The sequence below is a fragment of the Bos indicus x Bos taurus genome, chromosome 4 (genome assembly GCF_003369695.1).
Source record: "Bos indicus x Bos taurus breed Angus x Brahman F1 hybrid chromosome 4, Bos_hybrid_MaternalHap_v2.0, whole genome shotgun sequence".
NCBI lineage: Eukaryota > Metazoa > Chordata > Mammalia > Artiodactyla > Bovidae > Bos > Bos indicus x Bos taurus.
Window position 1 is genome coordinate 64,152,414 of NC_040079.1, and position 13,607 is coordinate 64,166,020.

Below are 13,607 nucleotides of genomic sequence, written 5' to 3' on the forward strand. Positions count from 1 at the left end.
TATTAGAAAATTTAAAATTTTTAATAAATGTGCTTTGTTCACAAAATGTGAAAAAATACAACAAACACAAACATACATTTTCAGGTAAGCCACCTCCCACCACTTGGCAACTACCGTATAAACCACTTGATCTAGTCATAATCCTGAAGAAACCAAGCAAATGATCATTTGTTTTTGAAACATCAAATTGTTTTGGAGAATACTGTTGTGAATGTGACAGGAGGCCCCTTAACTTTATATCCAAATGAAATCATTTTCAAGAGTACCCATACGGTATTAGAAGGCTCTATGGACTTCTCTTGTCCTTATGTAGAGAATCTGGCTCCGAGCCACAGGAATGCTTACATTTTAACATTTATATGTTAAATTGGCTTTGGTGGATATTAATACATATTAGTTTAAATCCTGCGCCAACCTAATTTTGAAGATGAATTTACAATAACAAATGAGATTTATATATCCAAACAAACTTATACTAAATCAGAGTATAGGTTTTTATAAAGAGATATTTCTTTAAAGTACTATTTAAAATACACCATGCACACTTTGGAGCATAAGCAGAATCAACATCTGTAAACAATCAGAAGATTTTATAGCACCAACATTTTAGCTGTAACACAAAGGCTAAATCCAAGGTCAAATACTTATACCAGCCTCTCAAAAGTACGGTTTTCATTTACTTTCAAAGGACTTTTGTTTTGTATGTTGTTTCCTTTGCCCTTAGGATGGCATTTAGCCCAATCACAGAAAATGACTGTATGCTAAAGGGGGTACTACCAACACACATTTCTATGTTACCCTGAACACAGTAATTTTTTTTTTTCCCCCTCCTTCTTTTGGGTGAGCTACAAGATTTGACCTGTAGTGCTTAACTGGAAAGAAAGTCTTAATTTTTCTTTATAATTAAGTAATCTTAGTTATTGAAAGTAAATGCAAAACTTCAAGTTACTTCTGGCACATTTGAGCAACCAATATTTATTGCATTTACTCAACTGACTTTTAGGTTAATTACAATCTTGTTACTTTCATTAATTTAGAATTTGAAATTTAATTTGTAATATTGGGTACACACACTCAGCCATTTATATCTTACAGGGTAAATTTTGTATTTCTAAATAAAGTTTGACATTCAAAGTTAACTACAGCAATTCACAATAAGCACAAAAACACTTTTACCAGAGTAAAGAAGTGCAGTTTATGAATTTAGGATCAACTATTGAAAATGCAAGTTTCCTTTAAAAACACACACACACAACATTAACCATGAAATCTGAAACTGTGATATTTCAGTGCAAAAACCTCAGTATGAGGTAATTTTAATGTAATAACCACTTGAAAAAAAAAATCCACACAGTGGCACTCTTAAAAATGATAGTTTACATGACAATTGCTGGCTGACAAGACAATGTGGACTAAATGTTCTTAGCCATTTAAACATTTAAACTGATCTTGTCTTGTTGGACATATATTTCTCCTTAATCATTTGCTTCTGATTCAGAAACACAGAAAGGCATTTATCAATGTGGAAAGGGAAAATTCCCACAGCCAACTAATGTTTATATATTCAAAGACAAATTTCTGCTAGGGCTTTAGATAGAAACTAGAATACCGAAAGGTCAAAACCATTTTATGAGATTACCAGCAGAGGGTTAATTTAAAAATTTTCTATATAGTTTCCAGACTTGTAGTGCAGCACCTCCTTAATGGAAAGGTGAAGACCCTATTAAGGTTGGTCTAGGTAGAACATAAGCTCTCTTACAAGTGCAAACCCTTTCACAAAGGTGTGTTAGGTCAGTATCGAGTATTATATTGTTCCTTGCTTAAATAGAAAATTTTGTAATGAAACCTAAATTTAAAAAAAGTAAAAGTGAATTCTCACAGTTAAATATACTCACCACCAATGCCCAAATCAACAAGAAGGACATGGAAACTCTATTTTGGCAATGGTGTTTACTGTACTGTGCTAATCAAATTAGAATATGTACGTTGGGGGAAATAGATCCCCAATGTCTGATGTTGCCAAATGAGCAAGAAAGAAAAAGAATCATCATCAATTCCAAAAGGTCTAGGGAATGTTGAATCATCAGACAAAGCCAAAATGGCTTTCTATAACAGGTAACAATTTAGTTAGAAAAAAAAGAATAAGATAAGTGCATCACAAAACTACTAAACCAATCTATCTCTGTCACATTTAACTTGTGAGTCATCAAAGTGCAATCTACAGCTTTCTACATACAGATTTTAGTTTCTCATTGCAATGGTTTAAGTCAACACTGAGAAGATGAAAATAAAAATACATAGCAAATTATGCTTCATTTTTCACAATAGCACTAAAGAGAAAAAGGTACCTTTCTATAATATCTTAGTGCTAAATGCTAAGTAACAGTGGTTTCTGCTAGGACAGGAGTCACTCTGCATGAAACATTAAGCTTTCTCTATAAGAATAAATTTTAAAATCCAGAAGTAGAAAAAAATAGCAAACTCTGTAAACCTTTGCATTTCTTCTATGCAAACCAGGTTTTAAGTACTGAGTTCATGTTAGTATTTCTGATTAGTGTAAGCAATTAAGTTTAGGAATCTGGATTGAAAGGGTCTTTTGCTTTTATATTAACTTAAAAGTAATATAGGGTCTTCTAGCTCATAGAAAGGAATAGAGCTGGCTTGACTTTCTCCAGAATCTGAGTCATATGGAGCATCAGGGAGCTCTGTGAAACCATATGCTAGTTGTTCATCTTCTATATCTGATCGAACGTAGCAGGAAGGGTTAGAATATTCCTCATCTTCTATACTGTTGAAATCTTGAGGAATATATAACATCCCTGGGTAGTTCCTACTAACCAAGTCACTTGTGGTTTTTAGGGAGGTTTTTCTAAATGCCATCAGATGCATATGTGAAAATTTTGAATACTTGAAACGTTTAAAGCCCAGGGACTCTATAGCAATCTTCCAGCTTTTCATCATCATAGCATGACGGTTCTGATGGGAGGAATCAGGTGTGATGATAAGCAATAAACCATTTAACACTAACAGTTCATGGGCTTTCTTGCAGCAAATCCATCGCTGGTAAGGTGATGGAAAATAAGAAAGAAGAAGAGAGAAAACAACCACGTGGAAAAGTTCTCCAGGAAGAGAATCAATAGGGTTTTTCAGCTGCTTCAAAAAGGCATCTATAGCATCTTGTGCAAGCTGGAGTGGTTGCTGAAGCTGCAAGTTCAAGAAGTCACATTTATATACACTCTGCAAAAGGGAAAACAAGGCAGACTGAGAATTTTAAGATTACTTGCATCGAACTACACAAATTTTAAACCAAACTGTTTCACAGCATTTCTATTTAATTCAAGCTTTAAGTATGTACCTTTCACTTCTAAATTATTCCACTTACACAGAGTTATTCAACCAAAATTTTACTCAGAAAAATCTCAGAGTAATAAAGCCTAGAGAATTTCTAGTCATCATTTAAAAAAATGTATTTCTGAGAAACAATTAAAAAATACTTTTTAAATACATATTTTTTAAAATATTAAGGCTTTGTTTGAAATTTAACTTGGGTAAGAACTTACAGGGACGATTTATTTCTACAGTTAGTCATACTTATATTTATAGTTACCTACTTATACATACTTATACATACATACTATACATACTTATACATACCTACTTATACATATTTATATTTATAGTTACCTAAAACAGGCTAGTATAAAAATAATTTTAAACAAGAAATACTATGAAATGAAGATGAACCAAAGAAGTCAGAGGACAATGAAAGTGGATTTATAAATTTGTACAAAAGCAAAATACCAAATCTTTTTAAAGTCATGTAAAGCATCTTTTCAATCCTTAACTTTAACCATCTCAAAAGTAGTTTTAATAATATATCTATTGAAATAAACTACAAATTAAATTTAATTAACTGAGTCAAGTGACCGTGAAGTACACTACAAGAAACAGCACTGCATCATTTGCTGAATATTAAAATTGTATGAAAATAATCAAGAATAAGAATGCAGTTTTAAAATTAGATAAAAGTAGCTATCCTTATATAAAACAATAGTTAGTTAATTATCAAATACATGAGCTAATACCTTAGTCCCTCGTTAGTGTATAGACAAGCTGGTCACATTAGTATCTGGACTATGTATCAAGAAAAGCAATACATAAAGTTCTATTATATGGAAAACTATTGTTTTTCTTCTTTTGTTCCTTTGGAGGGGAGACAGGGATAGCTTTATTGAAGTATAATTGACGTACAACCTAAAGTAATATCCAACACATTTAAAGTGTACGTTTTTAATAAGTTTTAATGTTTATACACTTACGAAACCACTACTGTAATCAAATTAAGAACAGATCCAACACTCCCTAAAGTTTTCTTGTGCCCCTTACATAGCCCTTCCTTTTATACTCCCTGTTCTTTCCCATCGCTAGGCAATCACTGATGTGATTTCTATCACTATAGATCAAGTGTGTATTTTCTAGAATTTAACATAAGTGGAATAGTATAGAATAATGTACTCTTATTTTGCCTGGCTTCCTTCATACAGCACAATTATTTTGGGATTCATTCTTTTTTTTTTTTTTTTTTGCATGTATTGACAGTTTACTGCTTTTAAATAGCTGAGGTATGATACTATATAAAAGATATACCATGGTTTGTTTTTCAATATACCTTTCATAGATAACTTGGTTGTTTCTAATTTTTGGAAGTAACAACTAGACCTGCTATGAGCATGCCTGTCTTTGAACAGACATGTTTTGTCTTTGAATGGACATGTTTCAATTGTCCTGGCAAATATCGAAGAAAGTAGTGGCTGGATCATATAGCATGTGCATGTTTAACTTTTAAAGAAACTCCAGAACTATTTTCAAAAGTGCTTACACTGAATTTTACATTTCTACCAGGAGTTTATGGGAGTTCCAGTTTCTCCACCTACTCCTCAACACTCCTCATACACTTTTAAATTTTATCATAGTCATAGGTGTGTAGTAGTATACTGAGGTTTGAATTTGGCTCTTCCCAATAAGTAGTGAAGAGCTGACAGATCATGAACTCCTTATTACCAAATTCCGACTTAAATTGAAGAAAGTAGGGAAAACCACTAGACCATTCAGGTATGACCTAAATCAAATCCCTTATGATTATACAGTGGAAGTGAGAAATAGATTTAAGGAACTAGATCTGATAGATAAGAGTGCCTGATGAACTATGGAATGAGGTTTGTGACATTGTACAGGAAGACAGGGATCAAGACCGTCCCCATGGAAAAGAAATGCAAAAAAGCAAAATGGCTGTCTGGGGAGGCCTTACAAAAGAAAAAAGAGAAGCGAAAAGCAAAGGAGAAAAGGAAAGACATAAGGATCTGAATGCAGAGTTCCAAAGAATAGCAAGAAGAGATAAGAAAGGCTTTCTCAGCCATCAATGCAAAGAAATAGAGGAAAACAACAGAATGGGAAAGACTAGAGATCTCTTCAAGAAAATTAGAGATACCAAAGGAACATTTCATGCAAAGATGGGCTCAATAAAGGACGGAAATGGTATGGACCTAACAGAAGCAGAAGTGATTAAGAACAGGTGGCAAGAAAACACAGAAGAACTGTACAAAAAAGATCTTCACAACTCAGATAATCACAATGGTGTGATCACTGACCTAGAGCTAGACATCCTGAAATGTGAAGTCAAGTGGGCCTTAGAAAGCATCACTATGAACAAAGCTAGTGGAGGTGATGGAATTCCAGTTGAGCTCTTTCAAATCCCGAAAGATGATGCTGTGAAAAGTGCTGCACTCAATATGCCAGCGAATTTGGAAAACTCAGCAGTGGCCACAGGACTGGAAAAGGTCAGTTTTCATTCCAATCCCAAAGAAAGGCAATGCCAAAGAATGCTCAAACTACCACACAATTGCACTCATCTCACAGGCTAGTAAAATAATGCTCAAAATTCTCCAAGCCAGGCTTCAGCAATATGTGAACCATGAACTTCCAGATGTTCAAGCTGGTTTTAGAAAAGGCAGAGGAACTACAGATCAAATTGCCAACATCCGCTGGATCATGTAAAAAGCAAGAGAGTTCCAGAAAAACATCTATTTCTGCTTTATTGACTATGCCAAAGCCTTTGACTGTGTGGATCACAATAAACTGTGGAAAATTCTTCAAGAGATGGGAATGCCAGACCACCTGACCTGCCTCTTGAGAAATCTGTATGCAGGTCAGGAAGCAACAGTTAGAACTGGACATGGAACGACAGACTGGTTCCAAATAGGAAAAGGAGTACGTCAAGGCTGTATATTGTCACCCTGCTTATTTAACTTATATGCAGAGTACATCATGAGAAACTCTGGACTGGAAGAAACACAAGCTGGAATCAAGATTGCCGGGAGAAATATCAATAACCTCAGATATGCAGATGACACCACCCTTATGGCAGAAAGTGAAGAGGAACTCAAAAGCCTCTTGATGAAAGTGAAAGTGGAGAGTGGAAAAGTTGGCTTAAAGCTCAACATTCAGAAAATGAAGATCATGGCATCCGGACCCATCACTTCATGGGAAATAGATGGGGAAACAGTGGAAACAGTGTCAGACTTTATTTTTTGGGGCTCCAAAACCACTGCCGATGGTGATTGCAGCCATGAAATTAAAAGACGCTTACTCCTTGGAAGGAAAGTTATGACCAATCTAGATAGCATATTGAAAAGCAGAGACATTACTTTGCCAACAAAGGTCCGTCTAGTCAAGACTATGGTTTTTCCAGTGGTCATGTATGGATGTGAGAGTTGGACTGTGAAGAAGGCTGAGCGCCAAAGAATTGATGCTTTTGAACTGTGGTGTTGGAGAAGACTCTTGAGAGTTCCTTGGACTGCAAGGAGATCCAACCAGTCCATTCTGAAGGAGATCAGCCCTGGGATTTCTTTGGAAGGAATGATGCTAAAGCTGAAACTCCAATACTTTGGCCACCTCATGCGAAGAGTTGACTCATTGGAAAAGACTCTGATGCTGGGAGGGATTGGGGGCAGGAGGAGAAAGGGACGACAGAGGATGAGATGGCTGGATGGCATCACTGACTCGATGGATGTGAGTCTGAGTGAACTCCGGGAGTTGGTGATGGACAGGGAAGCCTGGCGTGCTGTGATTCACGGGGTCACAAAGAGTCGGACACGAGTGAGCGACTGAACTGAACTGAACTGAATAAGTAGTGATGTTTACCTGGGTATTTTCTTTTGGTGAAGTATCTGTTCAACTTTTTGTATGCTGAAAAATAACTGGGTTGTTAAAAACCTATTTTCTTATTGAAATTTGAGAGTTCTTTAATATAGATCCAAGGTCTTAATCAGATATATTGCTTGAAAATTTTTCTCTCAGGTTATGTCTTTTCATTCTCTTAATGATGTCTTTTTTTTTATTGTAGTATTGTTGATTTACAATATTTTATTATTAATAGTTTCAGGTGTTTAGCATAGTGATTCAGTATTTTTATAGACTATATCCCATTAAAAGTTATTACAAAATAATAGTTATATTCCAGAGTGTTGTACAATATAGTCTTGTTGCTTATCAATTTTATATATAGTAGTTTATATTTCTTCATCATATACTCCTATCTTGCCCTTGTTCCTTTCCCTCTTCCCCACTGGTAACCACAAGTTTGTTTTCTGTATCTGTGAGTTTGTCTGTGTTTTACTATATACATTCATTTATCTTTTAGATTCTATATAGAAGTGATAACATATAATATTTGTCTTTCTCTGTCTCACTGCTTCACTTAATCTGATATCTCTAGGTCCATCCATGTTGCTACAAATGGCATTATTTCATTCTTTGTTATGGCTAAGAAATATTCCCATTGTGCATATATATCACATCTTCTTTATGCATTCATCTTGTTGATGGACACTTAGGTTGCTTCTATATCTTTGCAATTGTAAATAATACTGTTATGAACATTGGGGTGCATGTATGTTTTCTAATTGGAGTTTTTTCCAAATACATGCCCATGAGTGGGACTGCAGGATCATATAGTAACTCTAGTCTTAGTTTCTTAAGGAACCTCCAACAGAGTAGGTGGGTTCCCTTTTTTTCACACCCTCTCCAGCATTTATTCCTTGTAGACTTTTTAATAATGGCCATTCTGACTGGTGGGAGGTGATACCTCATTGTAGTTTTGATTTGCATTTCTCTAATAATTAGTGGTACTGAGCATCTTCTCATGTGCTTGTTGGCCATCAGTATGTCTTCTTTGGAACAATGTCTATTTAGGTCTTCCGCTCATTTTCTGATTGGGTTTTTAAAAATATATATAAAGTTGCATGAACTATTTGTGTATTTTGGAAATTAATCCCTTATCAGTAGAATTGTTTCCATTTTCTCCAAGTCAGTAGGTTCTCTTTTGTTTCACTTATGGTTTCCTTTGCTGTGCAGAAGCTTTTAAGCTTAATTAGCTCCCTTTTGTTTACTTTTGTTTCTATTTCCATTATTCTAGGAGATGGATTAAAAAATATTGTTGTGATATATGTCAGAGAGTGTTCTGCCTATGTTTTTCTCTAGGAGTTTTATAATATCTGGTCTTATATTTAGGTCTGGATGTGAGAGTTGGACTGTGAAGAAAGCTGAGCGCCGAAGAATTGATGCTTTTGAACTGTGGTGTTGGAGAAGACTCTTGAGAGTCCCTTTGACTGCAAGGAGATCCAACCAGTCAATTCATTCTAAAGGAGATCAGCCCTGGGTGTTCTTTGGAAGGAATGATGCTAAAGCTGAAACTCCAGTACTTTGGCCACCTCATGCGAAGAGTTGACTCACTGGAAAAGACTCTGATGCTGGGAGGGATTGGGGCAAGAGGAAAAGGGGACGACAGAGGATGAGATGGCTGGATGGCATCACTGACTCAATGGATGTAAGTTTGAGTGAACTCCGGGAGTTGGTGATAGACAAGGAGGCCTGGCATGCTGTGATTAATGGGGCAAAGAGTCAGACACAACTGAGCGACTAAACTGAACTGAACTGAATCCATTTTGAGTAGATTTTGTATAGATGTTAGAGATTGAGCATTTTTTTTGAACATTAAACCAATCTTACCCTCCTGGAATATATCAAACTTTGCCATAATGTATTATCTTTTTTGAAATATCGTTGGCTTCAATATGCTAAAATTTTGTGGAGAACTTTTGTGTTTATGTTCATGATGGATATGAACTATAGGTTTTTGTTGTTCTGTAATGTCTCTGGTTTTGGTACTGGGGTAATGGCCTCTTGGAATACGTTGAGAAGTGAAGTCATTTGAGCCTGGAATCTTCTTTATGTGGAAGTTTTTAACTGCCAATTAAAATTTATTTAATACATTTTGAGCTATTAAGGTTATCTATTTCTTTATGAGTGAGCTCTGGTAGTATGTATCTTCCAATGAATTTGTCCATTTAACTTGTGGAATTTATTGGCACAAATGTTTTTGCAATATTTATTATCCTTTCTTTTAATACCAGTAAAATATGTAAGATGTCACGTTTCTCTTTATTTCCTAATTGGTATGCTTAGTGACTTAATCAGTTTTATTGTTCTTCTCAAGTAGCATTTGCTTTCAATTTTTTCCCTACTATATTTCTGAAAGTTTTTTATTTCATTGATTTCTGGTATAATCTTACTATTTTCTTTCTTGTATTTTGGATTTAGTATGGGCTTTTTTGGTTTTTGCTAGTTGAAAATTGATGTCATTGTTTTGAGACCTTTCTTATTTTATAATAAAGGTGTTTAGTATTGTATAATTTCCTTTAAGTACAGTATTACTTTATTTTTAAATTATTGTTTTGGCTGCACCACATGGCATGTGGGGTCAGTTGTCTGACCAGGGATTGAACCCATGCTCCCTGGATTGGAATCATGGAGTCTTAACTGCTGGACTGCCAGGGGAGTCTCTCTAAGCACACTTTAGTGATTTTAGAGGCATCCTATGCATACCTATGTTTTTGATAGCTTATGTTTTCATTTATCTTCATTCCAAATATCTAATTTTCTTGGTGAGTTCTTCTTTCACTGATGTTCTAATTATTCCATCAGTTATTGAGAGAAAGTTGATTAAATCTTCAACTATAATTTTATAAATGTCTGTAATTGCTACTTTATCAGCTTTTGGCTTATGTATTTTGAAGCTTTTATTAGATGCATAAATGTTGAAGACTGTTTTGTACTCCTGATGAACTGATCTTTTTATGATGATGAAATAAGCATCTTTATTACTAGTGATATATTTTACTCTAACGTCTACTTTGTCTGATTTTAATAGTGCCATTCTAAGTCTTTTGGCCATCCTACTTGTGTGTAATTGAAGTGCATTTCCTACAGGCAACATGTATTTGAGTCCTGTTTTTTTTTATCTAGTCTGACAATTTCTACCTTTTAATTGGGTATTTAAACCATGTCTATTTAATGTGATTATTGGGAAACTTAAGTTTAAAGGTATAATCTTGCTATTTATTTTCTATGTTCCCCATCTGTTCATTGTTTCCTTTCTTCTCTATATGCCATCTTTTGGATTAAATAAATTTCTTTATGATCCTATTTTATCTCCTTTGCTAATTTATTAGCTGTAACTCTTTATTTTATTAGTTGCTTTAGAATTTATAGTCTACATCTTTTACCTATCATAATATCTTACATCTTTACCTTCACATAATATCTTATCACTTAATATGTAGAAGAAAAACCTATTACTATACATATAGTATATTTCCCTTTTTCCCCTCTTGTGCTAGTGTTATCACACATTTTTATACAGATTATAAACTCCTACAGTTGACTCTTGAACACACACCATGAGTTTTCATTGCACAGGTCCAATTAGACATGGGTTGATTTTTAAGAAATATACAGTCAGTTCTCTGTATCTGTGGACATAGAACCCAGGGAAGACCTGAGTCTAAGGGCTTGAGCACCCAGATTTTGACATCTGTGGTGGTGGTGGGGTGTCCTAGAACTATTCCCCTGGGATGCGCAAGGCCAGCTCTACTATTAGCTTCTATCAAATTTGGAAGAATTCTGACCATTATTTTATTTCTTTTATTCTCTTCTCCCCCTTTTTGAAGGAACTCCAATTGTGCTTATATTTGGCCACTTGAAATTGACTCACTGTTTGCTGATGCTCTTCCATTAAAAAAAAAAAGTCTGTTTAATTTTGGGTAGTTTCAATTGTTATGTCCTCAGTTTAACTTCTGTAATATCTAATGTACTATTAATCCCATTAGTACACGTTTCATATCATACACCATAGTATCCATCTTTGGAAGTTATATTTGGCTATTTTTAATTATCTTTCATGGCTCTACTTTTTATACATATAGAATATAGTTATAACATTCCCATCTTAATGTCCTTATTTCCTAATTTTAACACCTGTGGCAGTTCACAGTTGCTTTCTGTTGGAAGACTGATCTCATTGTGGGTCCTATTTTCTTGCTTCTTTACTTGGCTGATTACTTTTTTATTGGATGTCAGGTATGGTGAATTTTACTTTGCTGTGTACTGGATTACTCTGTACTGCTATAAATATTCTAACTTTGTTCTGGGATGTATTAATAGTTAAATTATCTGGAAACAGTTTGATTTTTTTGGCTCTTGTTTCCAGATTTGTTTCATGGGACTAGAGCAGCCTTCAGTCGAAGGTTAATTATTCTTCACTACAGAGGCAATTATTAATTATTTTCCACTACTGGGCTTCCCTTGTAGCTCAGTTGGTAAAGAATCTGCCTGCAATGCAGGAGACCTGGGTTCGATTCCTGGGTCAGGAAGACCCCCTGGAGAAGGAAATGGCAACCCACTCCAGTATTCTTGCCTTGAGAATCCAATGGACAGGCTACAGTCCATGGGGTCGCAAGAGTCGGACACAACCTAACGACTAAACCACCACCACCACTCAGGTAAGGCAGTTTTGTGTACTCTACCCAAGGCACTCTGATTCTTGAGGTTTTCAGTGTGGCTAGGGGGAACAGGTACTACTTTCCAGCCTGTGTGAGTGCACCAGACAATATAACCCTTAGACCTTTGAAGTGGTACTCCCACCAGGTTCATATAGTTTTCTCACAGAAATGTACTGGTAAGTACTCAGTTGAGTACACAAGAAGAAATCTTTGCAGACCTCTGGAATTTTCTCTTTGTGCAGCTCTCACATCTTTGGTACTTTGTCCATGAACCCTAGCTGTCTTGCTATCCCAGGCCTTTCACCTCTGCCTCCATAATTCAGGGTTATCAGCTGTGCTCTGCTTGGGATCCCATTTGTGCCACATACTGGAAACTCTCTGAAGGCTACGTGCTGGTAAAACTGTATGCCTCATTTGTTTTTCCATCTCTTGGGGATCACTGTCCTTCATTACCTGATATATGTCTCTTGTATATTTTTCTGAATATTTTGTCAACATTTTAGTTGCTGCAGGTAGGAGGAAAGAGGATCAGACTGGTCCCTGTCACTGCATCTTGCTTGGAAGTATAAGTCTCTTCCTTTTGTTTTAAAATTAGTTATAGGGTTCTGGGAACTATAAAAGTCTGATTCTACTACTAAACTTATGTTCTTCTGCCTTCCTTAATGGCTTTACAGTTGAAAATTTATAGCCCTATCTATAAACAATTTAATATTTTAAGAATAAAATTTAAGCTTGAAGTTTAAATTAAATGGTCATCATGTCTTAGCAGTCGCTGACGGATATCTCTAATGTGTATCTTAAGGAAAGAAGGGGAGAGAATCCATGTGCAAATCCACCTGCACTTTAAACTATAGCTCTGAGACTTCCTCTGTGGTCCAGTGGCCAAGATTCTGTGCTTCCAATACAGGGGGCCCAGGGAACTAGATCCTGTGTGCCACAACTAAGACCTGGCATAGCCAAATATATAAGTAAATATTTAAAAGAAAATAAAATAAGACTATAGCTTCTGATGGCACAGGAATTCTCTGCAAAGTATTTGTCTACCTTTATAAAGCAGAGACAATAGTAAAGGTTTTTAGCATTTTCTTGTCAGTGTTAGTCATAAAGATTGTCAAGCTCATTAAAATTAAAGAATAAATTTATTTAAAAGTTGACACTTCAGGCAGGAATTTTTCAATTATAACAGCAAACGTTTCTGTAGCACTTACTATATAAACAGGCCCTTTCTTAGGTGCTTTAAGTACTTTTTCTCAAGTAAACATGACAATCTTATAGGTATGGTCCATTACAAACCTCACTGAACGGATGAGAAAACTGAGGCTCAGACAGTCAAAGTGAGGTTGAAAGTAAGATTTCTTTCTCTTATTAAAGTACTTATTGAGTACTTAATAAGCCAGGCACTCTTCTAGATCCTGGGAGCATAACAGTGGGGATAAAAAAAATCTCTGACCCTAAGAGTTTATACTGTTTACACATAATCTCTTCATAGCAATAAAAATTAGTAAATTTTTTGTGCCTGGTGCCATATCAAAAGTTAAAACTGCAAAAGTGATGAATTTATGTCACTGAGGGAAATAAATATAATTTTAAAAGCAGAGGAAACATTCTTTGTAAAGTTAAAGTAGTTTTATCTACTAAGTACAAATTTGGCAGTCTCCAAGACCCTGCTCTTTACTATTCCATATTAGCTCTACATCACAGTACATTTCA

At 35.2% G+C, this 13,607-nt stretch overlaps 1 protein-coding gene across 1 annotated transcript in view; it reads right to left on the bottom strand.

Moving 5' to 3' along the window:
- BMT2 (base methyltransferase of 25S rRNA 2 homolog) overlaps window positions 1–13,607 on the bottom strand; it is a 78,028-nt gene continuing 64,421 nt past the window's right edge. Inside the window, exon 5 of the mRNA XM_027539568.1 lies at window positions 1–3,237. Within this exon, the coding sequence (XP_027395369.1) occupies window positions 2,608–3,237 (630 nt within the window). The 3' untranslated portion in view covers window positions 1–2,607. The remainder of the gene's footprint in view (window positions 3,238–13,607) is intronic.